This window comes from Myotis nattereri (assembly GCF_964212035.1).
Source record: "Myotis nattereri genome assembly, chromosome: 8".
In the NCBI taxonomy this organism is placed as follows: Eukaryota; Metazoa; Chordata; class Mammalia; order Chiroptera; family Vespertilionidae; genus Myotis; species Myotis nattereri.
Window position 1 is genome coordinate 28,306,396 of NC_138083.1, and position 15,028 is coordinate 28,321,423.

The 15,028-nt window shown below is 45.5% G+C and overlaps 1 protein-coding gene across 1 annotated transcript; it reads right to left on the minus strand.

The window, feature by feature from the left end:
* Positions 1-567: 567 nt before the first annotated feature.
* Positions 568-11,134, minus strand: BMP2 (bone morphogenetic protein 2). The gene is made up of 3 exons (XM_081097952.1): positions 10,719-11,134; positions 9,211-9,560; positions 568-1,418 (listed from the first exon to the last, which is right to left on the minus strand). The coding sequence occupies exons 2-3, from the start codon at positions 9,551-9,553 to the stop codon at positions 574-576; spliced, it is 1,188 nt and encodes a 395-aa protein (XP_080954078.1). The 5' UTR covers positions 9,554-9,560; positions 10,719-11,134; the 3' UTR covers positions 568-573.
* Between the last annotated feature and the right edge of the window lie 3,894 nt (positions 11,135-15,028).

The window sequence follows — 15,028 nt, forward strand, 5'->3', positions numbered from 1 at the left end:
TTATCCACTTTTTTTTTTTTTCTGGACTTGAACTTGTGACCTTAACAGTAGCACTGCAAAAAAGCAAATGTGCTAAGCACTTTGCCAGAGTAACCTTCCATGTAGACTTTTCATCTTAAATACACACAACTGAAAACAACTACAATTTTTGGAAAATTATGTACAAACCCAATACTTCTTTTGATTACATATAAATACAAATTAGCTATTTTTCCTAAAAAGTGGTTATAATAGTAAATAAATACAAAATAAATCTGACCATTATACTTCATGTGCTGGGGTTGAACCCATATAAAATGTACAACTAAATACATTTTAAAATCTTTAAGGAATAATTCTCTGATTAAAATATTTGTTTTCCCAACTTCTTTTCGTAGATATAAATATATTTTTCAAAATAGCTGTGGTTTTTTTTTTTTCTTCTCTCCATTCCATTCCATAAATAAAGTCTTCATTGGGAAATATTAAAGTGTCAACTTGGGTTTTTTTTTTTTTCTCCTAAAATATATATATATATATATATATATATATATATATATATATATATATATTTATTTATTTTATTTTGCTGTGCTAACGACACCCGCAACCCTCCACAACCATGTCCTGATAGTTCTTTAATACGACCTTTTCGTTTTCGTCAAGGTACAGCATGGAGATAGCACTCAGTTCCGTGGGGACACAGCACGCCTTAGGAATCTTAGAGTTCACGGAGTTGACCAACGTCTGAACAATGGCGTGATTAGTGGAGTTCAGGTGATCGGCCAGGGGAAAGGGGCACTCCCCATGGCAGTAAAAGGCATGATACCCTGGGGGGGCTACGATCCAGTCATTCCACCCCACGTCGCTGAAGTCCACATACAGAGGGTGCCGCTTACAGCTGGACTTGAGGCGTTTGCGCTGCTTGTGTTTCGCTTGGCGCTTTTCTCTTTTGTGCAGAGGATGTCCTTTCCCATCATGGCCAAAAGTTACTAGCAACGGTCTGATCTGGGACCAGCTGTGCTCGTCTTGGTGCAAAGACCTGCTAATCCTCACGTGTCTCTTGGAGACACCCGGGTTCTCCTCTAAGTGGGCCACTTCCACCACGAACCCGTGGTTGGCGAGTCTCTGCGCGGTCCACCGCGTCACCGCAGGGGTGACGTCGAAACTCTCCCATCGGCTGGCATTCTGATTCACCAACCTGGTGTCCAAAAGCCTGGTCACCGGGAACTTCGAGTTGCCTGCTGCAGGTTTTATAATTTCATAAATATTTATTCGGTGATGGAAACTGCTATTGTTTTCCAAAGTTTCCTGCATCTGTTCCCGAAAAACCTGAAGTTCGGCTGAGGTGATAAACTCCTCGGTGGGGATGGAAGTTAAGTTGAAGAAGAATCGCCGGGTTGTTTTTCCACTCATTTCAGGCAGTTCTTCCAAAGATTCTAATTTGATATAAAAAGATGGGGGGGGGGGGGAGGGGGGAAGAAGAAAAATACTTGGGTAAGATAAGGAATGACAATCTGATTGTATGTAAGAATTTGTAAATCTCACTTCAGCCATGTATAATTGATTTCGCCCATGTATAAGTTGGCAGCCAGAAGATAAAAAATTCCCCCTTTCAGCTAAAAATAGTCTCCCTTTTCTATACATTTATGTTAATATGCATATCATGAAACACAAGGTCATCATTCATTGTTACGTTTTTAATGTAATACATGAATACTGCTTCCAGGTGGCTGTAATAATGGGGGAAATGGTGAATCATTTCTTTGGAATTCACAGACTTTAGGGCCAAAAAAAAAAAAAAAGTCAGCACTATAGTTAGTAGAGGTCTAATGAGTGAGGATTTGAGGAAATTATTGCATTTCGTAAAAAGAAAAAGGCTTTAATGTCAATCCCTTAAGCGGTATTCTAAAACATTGCTCTGCAATTTAGATGATTTACAAATCTCGATATACAGATTTCAGTTTCCTAATTAAAGACTCTGAAACTCAACATCAACGATGACATTTTGCAAAGCACACCCTACTATTTTACTCAAAAATCCAGAGACAAAGGCATGTACAGGAATCTACTTCTTTGCAAACGTAAGGGTGGTACTGGGACACTGTAGTAATTAAGGCCAGACAATTTCAAGAGAAATATCTTCCCAAGTGTTGTCTGTCCTCTCACCTCCTTATGACCTCAACATCAAAATCTCATTTTAGATGCTTTTAAAAGAAACATAATGACTCTCCTCTGTTTGTAATTCCTTTATCTTTTCAAAAAATAAATCATCTTAAAAAACAAACACCTGCCCAAGAATAGACACAAAACAAAACAACTGATAAAAATCTATAAAAAGGCCATTATGACAGATGTAACACAGAAAGATAATCTCATTCTATTACAGAATAATCTTTTTTTTAATATATTTTATTGATTTTTTACAGAGAGGAAGGGAGAGAGATAGAGAGTTAGAAACATCGATGAGAGAGAAACATCGATCAGCTGCCTCCTGCACATCCCCCACTGGGGATATGCCCGCAACCCAGGTACATGCCCTTGACCGGACTCGAACCTGGGACCCTTCAGTCTGCAGGCCGACGCTCTATCCACTGAGCCAAACCGGTTTCGGCCAGAATAATCTTTATATATCTACTGTCATTATTTCAAAATAGACATTTAAGTGGGTTATGCATAAATGTTCTTTCTGATTTAATATTCCTGAATTTCAATAATAAATACTGTTTTTTAAGCAAACAATAAAAAAAATAGCATAGCACTTTGAATGATGTAGTCTGCAAATCATCATAGGTACACAGTGATATTAAACGGATAGTACACAACACTAGAATTTGAAATATTTAGGTTCATTTTCTTCTAGCTTTACCACATCCTGTCAGCTGACTTTCAAAAAACATATCTGCTTTATTCAGGATCCAACGTAAATGCTAACAAAATCTCTTTGGCCACAGTTCCAAGTCATCACCTTAAGAGGATACCATATTTTCATTAATTTTATTGTTGTATTTTTCTTAACTCAAAGAGCTAGGAAACCTGTGTAAACCTTCATCATCAAAGCAGCCATAATCAATGCAAGCTAAGTGGAAGCATTGCGTTCAAGAGGGGCAGTTTATGCCAAATTATGGAACAATGCTTCAATGTGAAGCTTCTCCAACTCTAACCTTCGCATGAAACACCTAGGACACCTTACATCTTCAAATGTAGGTTCTGATTCAGTGGGTCTGGGGTAGGGCCTGAGATTCTGCATTTCTAGGTGAGGTGATACTGTGAGCTCATGGACTGCCCTTGGAGGGGAAAGGTTTTAAGGGGTGCTTTTCACATTCAAGTACAAATTGCTGGGAGCACATTTTTAAGTGCCTTTTTGTTGAATAATATGAAAATGCCCAGAACCACGAGTGTTGGCCAAGGAATGAGTTGAGGCCCAATGAAGTAGAAAGACCTCCTAAAACTCATTTACTTGGACACAGAGACTTTCAGGCCAAGAAGTGAGCCCTCTAACCCACACCAACTGGGGATACCTTTTAAGAGCCACCCACATTCTAAACCGCACTGTAAGTGAGCAATACTGCAGACCAAGCACTATTTTTAAAATAACCTTCACACCAATGGAACTGGGCTCTCAGCGGTTCCCAACAAGCATCAAGAGCTGTAGTTAGCTCCTTTTCCTCTCCTCCTTGAAATTCAGGAGCCCTCTGATATTTTCCCTGAGTGCATTCTTTAAGTAGAGAAGCCAAGGGGTATCAGAGGAAACAGGTTACCAGAGGAAAAAAGGAATGAAGTAAAAATCAGCCATGTTCCCCAGACACAATGCCCCACAGCCAGGCCTGAGCCTGACCTCTCCGGATGCCAGAACCCCTAAGAACACCTTCTTTTCTTTTAAGAGGAAGGAAAGGCAAGTTATCCAGGGCATTTGCTGACCAGCTATATTAATGAAGGTGCCTAGAGAAATCCCAATTGCATCAGAAACTCTGAATCTAAATCCATAAATTTTCTTTGTTTTTTAAAATATATATTTTATTGATTTTTTACAGAGAGGAAGGGAGAGGGATAGAGAGTTAGAAACATCAATGAGAGAGAAACATCGATCAGCTGCCTCCTGCACACCCCCCACTGGGGATGTGCCCGCAACCAAGGTACATGCCCCTGACCGGAATCGAACCTGGGACCCTTCAGTCCGAAGGCCGACGCTCTATCCACTGAGCCAAACCAATCAGGACTAAATCCATAAATTTTCAAAAAATTATAAACACAGACACATGGATACACACACATAGCCAGAGGAGGACAAGGAAGGGACATTCTCCAAGGCAAGCATGAGAGACAGGTAATTGAAGTAAAGATGATGAGTATAAAGGAGGCAGAATATAGAACAGTAACCCTCTAAAGGTAAATATAAAATTGAATCAGATAAAATTGCCACCTTTTGACCAGATTTGACCTATAAAAACGGCAATTTCATGTGCTTCAAAATCTCACTGGGGATAAGTGGCAAAAAGGATAATCACTTAGTTACCTTAACAAAGGGGTGGGGTGGGGAGCACTGCTGAATAACATCACGTAATGTGAAGAAGACCTTTCTCTGACTTTCAGCTTCATCTCAGTCAACTTATTCCTTGAAGGAGCCCTCTTTCTCCTTAATACAAAAGCCTGCAAGACAACACACCCCTGACTACAGACTCAGGTCAGAGAAGTAAGTGAGAAGTTCTCTGAAACCCCCAACATCAAGTTTTTCTTCAGGGTTGAAAAATCAAAAGCAATGTGAAATAAAGTAAATTAAAGGGAGGAAAAAAAAAAAAAAAAAACTTCTGCAAATGATCACAGCAAGCCTGGGGAGTCTGAAAATAGAGAGCATTTACCTAAGTAGCTAATGTATGCTTTTTTGGAGGTTTATACAGTTGTTAATTCTCTGGAAATAACTCTTGTGGAATAATCTGAACTTGCCAAGGGATTTGAGGATTCCAGCCTATCTCAGACCTGGGTTCCTGAACCCAGTTCTTAACCAAATAAATGTTCTTCACATTTATTTAAAAGTTCTTAACCAAATAAATGAAGCTATGATGGCGAATACGTAGGGGAAAGAAAAATAAGGCAAGGGCATTTAAAGCCTCCTTCAAAAGCGAAGAACCATCTATACTCTGTCAATTCTTCATCTACATCAAAATAATCCAAAGATAAGGGTGAATTCTCCCAGCCAGCCTAGGTCTACTCTGGCCTGCTCTTTCCTAAATAAGGGGAGAATATGACCTAAAAGAAAAAAGTAATAATGCTAATGACAGCTAGGGTGATGAATGCTTCTTTGTGCTGGCTTGGGACTGCGGCTTTATGAATTATCTCACATCAAATTGAATCCAGAGAAACTACTGTCTCATTTTGTGAATGAAATAGTTGGACTCAGAGAGGTTATGTGACTTTCCTAAGGTCACAGAGCTAGTAAATGAAGAGCAGAGCTATGGACTTCTGTCTATTGCATTTCCCAAGATTCCGGCCACTAGACGGCACTACATAACATAGAGATGAGTCAAAAACTCAAGCAAAAGTCAGAGCTATTAGGAGTACTCTAATAATTAATATAATGATAAGCATACGGTGAGTTATTTCCCAGCTAAAGGGATAGAAACACACTACCCAAGTGTGGTGGAGGGAGCACAAAGAACTAAATGAGCAGAAGAGTACAGTGGCAGGGCCTACTGGGACATACAGATTTGTTTGGAACCACTGACATTTTGTGGCTGCCTTTTTGTCCTATAGTATGGTGAGTTTTAGCAAAAAGGTGAGTGATCATAATGTTTTGAGAATTTGCAACACAATCTGGACCTCCCCCCCCCCAAAAAAAAAAAAAGGTCCATTAAGATAACAATAACAAAAACCTGGGGATATTCCAGAAAATCAGTAAGGTTGGAAATTACTGTCCTGAAAATCAAAGTGGTTGAGAATAATAAATGATACTTTCTAGAATATAAAATAATGGTTATAGAATTGCTATATCAAGGAGAAAAGATAAAACACAAAGGTTACACTGACTCAATTTTTTAAAAGGACAACAAAGGAGAGGGCAGGTGTAATCACTAACCCTGATTTGGCTTCTACCCACACTTAGCTCCCACACTTTTGGAATGATGTAGTGCCCTCTTATTGTCCTCTGACTACTTAGTGAAATACACAAAGGGCAAGTCTAAAAAACAAAGACAAAATAGCTCAAAGAGAAAGGAGCGAGATTATAGAGCAGTGGTTCTCAACCTTCCTAATGCCGCGACCCTTTAATACAGTTCCTCATGTTGTGGTGACCCCAACCATAACATTATTTTCGTTGCTACTTCATAACTGTAATTTTGCTACTGTTATGAATCGTAATGTAAATATCTGATATGTAGGATGTATTTTCATTGTTACAAATTGAACATAATTAAAGCATAGTGATTAATCACAAAAACAATATGTAATTATATGTGTGTTTTCCGATGGTCTTAGGCGACCCCTGTGAAAGAGTCGTTCGACCCCCAAAGGGGTCGCGACCCACAGGTTGAGAACCGCTGTTATAGAGGACTCTCTCTCTCACACACACACACACACACACACACAAGAGAACAGAAAACAGTGCAAGAACTACCACTGGGCACCACAGCCTCAATCTCTCTGAGCACTTGCAAATAGAATGTCTCTCCTACTCATAGGGATCTTTCATAATCACACTGAAACACCTGGGGACACTAGGGAAGCACACCAGGAAAGTGTTGCTTTCGGGGGTGTCAAATGTCCAAATCCTTTGGTTGCCCTGGGAATGTGACCCAAGTTCTCCTTCATGGGGACGTTCCTGTTGTACGGATATTATCACAATAATTATATCGGTGGGAATGCGGTTAATCTTTATGACAAAACTTTTGTCACAGAGGCAAATAATTCAGTTATTTCATGCAAAAAGACTGTCTTTCAGAGTCTGGAGAGCAAGCATGTGGTCCTTGTATATTCCAGTCTGACAGGAAACTGTAAAGACTGTTTGCACAGCCAATGAAGTCAACCCATTTCAATGTGTTTCTCACTATAGCAAAGCACAAAACCCTCTTTCCAATTAGAGAAGTAATTTTTCTATACTCAGTGGCAGTTTGCAAGGCTTATGTGGCCGAAGCACTTCTTAATGACTTTGAAAAAAGAAAATTTTTTCAGCACTTGGGCTTTCCCGGATAAAAGCCATTGCAGAAAGGACAAGACAAAGTTTAAGAGGAGAAATGACAACTGATAATTTTGTCTCAGATCACCTTCCATGTGGTCCCTTTATCTTCACACATTGGTTGGAAGAATGCCATCATATCTCTTGTCTCGTAATTTCACCAAATCTCCCAGATCCCACCCACAAATAAAACCAACAAGTAATTCTTGGAATCCGACCCTTTGGTCCTTTACCAGATAAATACCTATTAATTCTATATGAACCAAATTCTGCTCTTAAGCCAGCAGCCTTAATCATATGGTTTATTAAAAGACTTTTAGTGCTATCCATGCCACAAGGATGTTTATAAAAACCAAATTCTGGTTATACAGATATAAAATGGTCTTCAAATAGTGTAATATGTAGCCTAATGTTGATATACTAGTTGTAACTGGATTTAGCAAACTGGATTTGCTGAAATTTGGGGCAAAAATTACATAGCTTTCCTCCATCATCTAACTGCATTAAGATCTGAGGTTATTAAAAGTTGATTTTAAGCAAGTTGGTAACTTCTGTACTATTTCACACATAACTTTTACATTTTTTAAAGATACAGCTTCTGACATATTAACTAAGCATGCTATTTAAGTTAAAATAACACATTCAAATAATTTGCAGCCAGTTCAGTTTTGATTAAGCCACTTCTAGAGAAAGAAATATGTAGACGTCACTGATGGAATCCTCATGCACCTGAGGGTTTTTGGTGCCAAATGATTTAAATGATCTTCCTTTTATGTTATAAGAGACACATACTTGGCCTTAACAGTAAAGAATGGTTTCCATGCTAAATTTCCAGGAGAGGTGGCTCAAGCAGCCATTCTTATTTTTCTATCCCCCCAGAAAAACTATTCTAACAAGCATCAGCTGAAAATGATGAGCTGGCTCTCTAATCATTGCAAGGTTATGATGAAAACATTTCTACCTATCAGATTGTAGATTCCACTTGAAATTTACCACCTCAGCAGGGCTAGGCAAGAAAAAGGGAACTTCGCTCCCAGCTCTCGAATATCCAGCAAGTGGTTGCCCGGTGACATGCAACTTTATACCCTTCTCTAGAACTTGAAGGAACCTGTGCTCTATTTAGAATGTATTAAGCCAAAGGGGCAATTTAAAAGTGTAGAAAAAGAATTGAAGTGGAACATATTTTTGACCAATTGCTCTAAAAATCTAGGTACAACACAGCTCTCAAGAGCTGCTCTAAGACATTTCATATCCACTGAATGCCTTTCTGATGAAACCAGCAGAATACCCTACCTTAGAAAAACCGCATCCAGTATCATAAAAGAAAATCCACATTTCAATGCACGTGAAGGAAAACAGGCAGCTGCTGCAAAAGCTTCATCTGAGGCTTCCCTAGTCTCTACTGGGAGTTCATCTCAGATTTAAGCACAAGACAAGAAAGTCATTGTGGAAACAATAAGATTGATTGTGGAATTGATCTCCCACGGGGATTAGATAGGGATTCGAAATTTTCCAAACCAGGCCCAGATCAACTGTAAATTAGAAAGACGGTGGGCCCTGGGCTTTGATTTTTCAATACAAGCTCTGAAAATTCTGCCCTTGGCTCTGTCTAGCCTGAAACCCCCGCTTAAGCAGGAGAGGCAGATTTATAGAGTGAGGGTTTCCAAACAGACGGAAAGTGATCCCAATCTGCCCTCCTCCTTCTCATCTTCCCCTATGGAATTCTTGCACGTTTAGCAGACTAGGGGCATGCCTTGTGCCCTCATCTTTCCCATCACTTGATTTCTCTCCAGTTCCAGGAGGAGGAGTCGCTCTGCTGGCTGCAAGCCAGGAAAAGGGTGCGGATTTACCAATGGGGAATCCCTGGCTCCCCCACCACACAGGCAGGCAGTGAGTTACAGCCAGGTTCGGAAAGGTTCTATCAGAGACGAGACTGGAAAAGGCTTCCGTGCCCTGGCCAAGCTGCCCTTCCAGGGATGCCCGCAGTCTGCCCAGGGTGGGGCGCTTTGCGGGAGGACTCCCCGCCCCCGTCCCCGCCCTCACTCCCCTGCTCCACGCCTCACCTTCGTGGTGGAAGCTGCGCACCGTGTTGGCGAGGCTAGCTGCCCTCTCCAGACGGTGGTCCGGGGCGGGCGCGCCCGGCTGGCCCGAGTGCCGGCGGTACAGGTCCAGCATGTAGGGGGGCACCACAGCGTCCCTGCTGGGGGTGGGTCTCTGCTTCAGGCCGAACATGCTGAGCAGCCGCAACTCAAACTCGCTCAGGACGTCGTCCGAGGGCTGGGACGAGGAGCGGCCAGCTGACGCCGCGAACTTCCTCCGGCCCAGCTCGGGAATGAGGCTGGCCGCGCCGCCCAGGAGGACCTGGGGAAGCAGCAACGCTAGAAGACAGCGGGTCCCGGCCACCATGGTCGACCTGCAGACAGGGCCGACGTGAGTCACCGAGTTCCCCGCCCAGCCCTCCCCCATTCCGCCCCCGCGGCCTCGGCTCCCGCTCGGTCCGCCCGCCTCCTCCACCAGGGTGCCCACCTGGCTTGCGCCATTTGCGGGGATACTTCAGAGCAGCGGAAGCTAGGACGTTTCGGAGAATGGAAGGGCCCCAGTTCCTGAGCCTTCAGGCTTTCTCCCTCCCATTCCCCTCTTAATACCTCTGACATTCCCCACAGCGTCAATGACTGTCACCTCTATTTTCTATGAGACTCGCGCCGAAACTGTGCGGGGAACCTGGGAAAACCACTACTGGGTCTGACACCCCTTGTTTGTCCTCTAAACAAACGCAAGCACACACTGCTCGGCGCTCACTTGCAATAAAAACACGCACAAATGGTGCATGTGACTTCCTCAGAGGCACTGTATAGAACTTCCTGATATACACACAAAGTCTATGAATTCCAGACCTGGTAAACTCAAGGCCACAACTTCCAAAGCCACTTACAACTTGTGGCCCACGCCTCTAACCTCAGGGATGCCAGGGCAGGCCACTCCAATCCGGGACCCTTCCCCCTGATGCAGCCAAGATACAAAGCTATCTTCCTGGGCTTGCGTGAATGGCTAATATCTATGAATTCACATGTCAGTACAAGGTGTCCCTCGAATTCCTGGAAACAAACGGGGAGAAACCCCAACTTTCAGTCAAGTCCCAAACGGGACGCGGCTCCGAGCAGAGACAGCAGGTCTCCTGGAGAAACTTGACGAAGGGAGAAGGGATGTCCCATGGCAGGACATACAGGTTGGCAGCTAACGGGTGAAAGCCAGGGGCATCCTCTCCAGGGGATCTCTGACTTTCTTTAATCATCTAAGTGTTAACAGCCCTAATAAAATACCTAAGAGGAGGAGGAGGAGGAGGGGCGGAAGAGTTTGAGCCAAAAGGGCGAGGCTGTCGCCGGGGAGAGGGGGGTGGGAGGGCAGTTGTATGGGGGCATTCCAGCAGGGGCTCGGCTGCACGTGGACTTGGAGGGGGGTCTGTTGACGTCCGGCCTGGCGGGACCCGGGATGGGGAAGGACTCAGCTATCGCGGCCGCCCGGGCACCGCGCCCACCCCCCCGAGTCTGAGCCCCGGGCCCCCGTCCTCTACCTTTAGGAGACCGCAGACCGTCTAAGAAGCACGCGGGGACACGTCCATTGAAAGAGCCTCCACATGGAAAAAGCTCTGGCCGAAGGACCTGGCGCGGGGAGCAAGTTCCCTTCCTTTGCCTCCTCCTCCTCCTCCCGGGTGCCGGCCGGGCAGTTCCTCTCCTCCGGCAGGGAGCGGCGTCTCGGGGTCGGGCCCAGAAGAGTGGCGGGCCGACGGGGTTCGGAGGCGGTACGGCTCGGTCCACCGGGGCCAAGGCACCCGCACGCAGTGGGGAAGCACAAGTTATTCTCCCTGCAAGTTCAAGAAGTCTCCAGCCAAGTGCTGACACACAACAACAGCGAGCAGGGGGAGGAGTGCGGGGCAGGGAAGGGAAGGGAAAAAGGAAAAGTCGGTGCTGTTGTCGTCCTTAGGAACCCGCGCCCGCGGGACGCGTGGCCCCGCGCGGGACCGGCTCCGGGACTCGGGGGGCGAAGGTAGGGCGCTCCGCGCTAGCTCCGCCGCGGCCCATGGTTCGGAGCAGCCATCCTGGGCGACGGGGGGTCCGGGGAAGGGCGCAGCGGCGATCTCGGTGCCAGGCGAGTTGCCCCCCCGCATCACTCTGCCTGACTCCAGCGCACCCCCATCCGCGCTCGCCAGCTGAAACCCCCGCGGCTCCGGCGCTGCGTCGTCCTCGGGCGCATTCTCCGCCGAGTCCAGCAGAGTCCCGGCCGCCGAGGCGGGTGGTCGCGCTCTCCTGGCCCGCGGGCCAAGCTGCGGTCGCGTTGGCGGCCAGTCAGGGGGCCAATCACACTTCGGCCGGTGCGTCCCTAGCCTCCGAGCTCCCGCAGGAGGCGATCGGCATCGCGGCGCTCAGGCTCGGCTCCCGGGCGCTCTGCGCGCCGGTCCTTCGCTCCGGCGCGGCCCGGGCAGCTGAGGCCACGGCGCAGGGGCGCGCACGGCCGGGCGCTCTAGCCCGAGCGGGTCTGCGGCGCGCGGATGCCTCGGAGACCCCAGTAATCCCGGAGGCGTTCGCCCCGAAGTCGTTCGGGTCGGCGGCGGAGCCCGTGGAGGCTGGCGTCCGGCGGCGGCTGACAGTCCCCGGCGGGGTGTGGGAAGCGGAGCGGCGGGCGCAGCGCGAGCCGGGCTCAGCGCAGCGCGGCGGGGCGAAGACTCCGGCGGCGGCGGCGGCGGCGCCGTGGCGCGGCGCTCGCGGCTTTTAAAGGGGACGCCGCCTGCCGTCTCCCTCCCGGCCGCGGCGAACACCTCCCCCTCGGTGGCGCGGCTCGCCGGGGATCCCCGAGCGGGCGGGAGCTGCGCGCAGGGGTGTGGACGGCGCGCCGGGGCAGCCGCGGCGGGGTGGGGCGGAGGGCGGGGACGCGCGGCCGCTGACGGGGGCGCTCGCGCCTCCAGCCCCTGTCCTCACCCGGGAGATCTCCTGGGGCCCCTGACCCTGGCTCTCGCTCCGGGGGCGCCATCCGGGACAGATGCGGGGGTTAAGCCCTGATTTCCCTAACTGGCCCGTTATTTAACTTTCAGTTTGAAGGTTTTCGGTAATAGACCAGTCAAAACAAAACAAAACTCAACCAAGTTACAAGGCATCTTGGCATAGGCGTGGGGTAGACAATTCTGTAAAAGAAAACTAGAGTTTGAAAACTGGGTGTTATTTAAACTTTAACACACAGATACATGTTTGTATATATGTAAATACATGTGCACATTTATGTAAATGTGCATATATTTTATTCGGATAAATGTAATATACAAATAAACGTGTGTATGTCTCTATAAATATACCTATACATGTAAGTATATGCTAATGAAACACATATGTCTATAACTATGCCTGTATATGTGAAATGGATGTCATCCTGCTATACATGACACGTGCAATGGACTGTGTGTGTGTGTGTGTGTGTGTGTGTGTGTGTGTCAGCGTGAAGAGAGGATGAGAGGGATTTTATTTCTTTTTATGGTAGCAATCACTTCATGCCTTGTGATATTTATCTCGCCCAGCTCTGAGGCAGGTGATTAGTAGTTCAGAGGAAGGTAAAATAATGCACAGTGTGAGCCAAGCCTACAAGACAATTCTGGTTTGAGACCTTAGAACCTTCTGTTCCAACCCCTTCCACCAGGCCCCAGCAGCAGACTGTGCCATATGGTCTAGCTCCTCCGATGAAATATTCCCCAAGTCCACTGCACTCTGAGTTTCCAGGCTTCCCCTCCCTCTCGGAATTCCAGGGTCCTCCACACAACGTGCAGTGGAGTCACCCAAATGATCCCAGAAGCCAAGGGCGAAAAAAATTTTGAAAAAGGCCAGATGGCAAAACCAAGCTTGCCTGCACAGCACCTTGAAGTCTGCGAAGCAGAAAGGGAAAAATCTGATTCGGGAGCTCATAACAATCTACTACCCATGTGTATTATTTTTTCAGTGGGGAAGCTAAAACAATTCCAGGTTCTGCTCACATAAATCGGATTAGCAACCCACAGAGGGGAATTAGGCACTGGCTGTTTCTGAAAGTATAAAGGTCAAATAAGGTATTTCAGAGGAAACCTACCTACTAGGAAAATAAATGGGGAGCTGGGGTTCAGCAAAATATTCAAGCACTTCTTTCCCCCCTGAAAATAAAGGGCTATGAAAGTTGACTGTTTTTCTGAATCACTGGACACCGAACTTGGCAATAGAACATATTCTACTCATAGACACAAGTTTAAAGTGTTTATTGTGTTCTCGAAGCTATTTCCTTTCCTAAAGTTTAATTGAGAAGTTAACAATTGTTCCTGTCATCAGTGAGATTTAAAAAACAAAACAAAACTGATGAGACCTAAAGCAGTGTGCAGCTTTTAAAGAGAAAGGAGAAAGTTGATAGCTGTTGGAAGCTCTTCAAGTAAAGATGAAAAATAAATCTCTGGTGATGACATCAAGGATGTCTCCCAGCTTTAGGCCTTCATAACTTGCGAAATGGGAACCTTGTTAGTTTGTGAAATAATCTTCGATAGTCACTAGTCTGAGGGAAACCTGGCATTTCTGGACACTCTATTCCATTTCAGTATTGCCCATCACAGGATCGCTCTGTGGGTGATTGTGCGATTTCTGAGGGACTGCTGAATGAACGCCTTTCCCAAGCACAACTTCCTAAATTTTGGCTCTCTGTCTTAAGAGCCAGTCTCTTTGGTTGTTTTTTAGAGATGGCTGCCCTCTTGTGGTAAAAATGAGTTCAAACGCCTTGGAGAAAGAAGTCAATAAAACAGATAATCTCTAAAGATGGCATTGGGATATAAAGTACAGGACGACCATACCTATTCAATTTCTATGCAATAGGAATAGTTAAAAATGATAAATCAAAATGGAGATGATCTATCTCTTTTTATTCTCTTTGTTAACAGCCACCTTCAACCTTCATCTCAGAATGCAGGGTTATTAGTTTGAGGCAACCCTATCTGTTTGCCTTTAAAATACCACCAATTGCTAGCTATGGCCAATTCTATCTCTTCCAAAGGTTCAGTGAAAGTTTTTCATCCCATTAGGTGAGATTTATTCTTTCTTGGTGTATCAAATTTGGTGTATTTGCCAGATGTGGGGCGTGGGAAGAGTGGGAGTGGGAAATTGTTTGGGGGAGGGTAGATGGTAGTTTCAAATTCAGCCTGAAAACTTCAGAGGGGGCAGCAAGTTATGTAGGGAAAAAAATAGCAAAACCTACCAGGTAAGGATTCTGTATAGAGGAGGTTGCTGCTCTTCCAGTCATTTCTTGCCAGTTTTTGAAGAGGTACCAGAAATCCGCATTTGATTCTGTGTGGACTTGACCTGGGATGAAATTAAGTACTTAAAGAGTCATACTTTGGCAACTTCTCCTTTAGAAGTTCAGCCCAGATAATGTTTTATTGCATCCTGAAGCTATTAGCATTCACCATTGTTCTTGCTAGGCCAACCATTATGCAAATGAACCTTAAAATAATGATCCTCACTATTGTAAGGGCTATAGAAGGCATTCAATGATCCATGTTCCTTGTAATTGTCATTCCACTGAAACCTGTGGCAACTCCCCAGAGAAACCTCCAGGCTTTTTAACATATCTCTTGCTTTGTTACTAGTGTGACACCCAACACCAATTCTACCTAGATGAGTTTCTTTCACAGGAACCAGGAGGCACCGCAAAAGGGCAGCACTTAATCAAACTTTTACCTATTTGATGTATATTTAGATATGGTAGGAAGGATGGGTGGAGCGGAGTAATGTATTTGCAAAACCAGGCCTAGTAGGTCAAGTCAGGGTTATTGATTTCATCTTAAAAATTAAGAGAGAATGCATTTTGTGACTTGACTAGATTGCATTT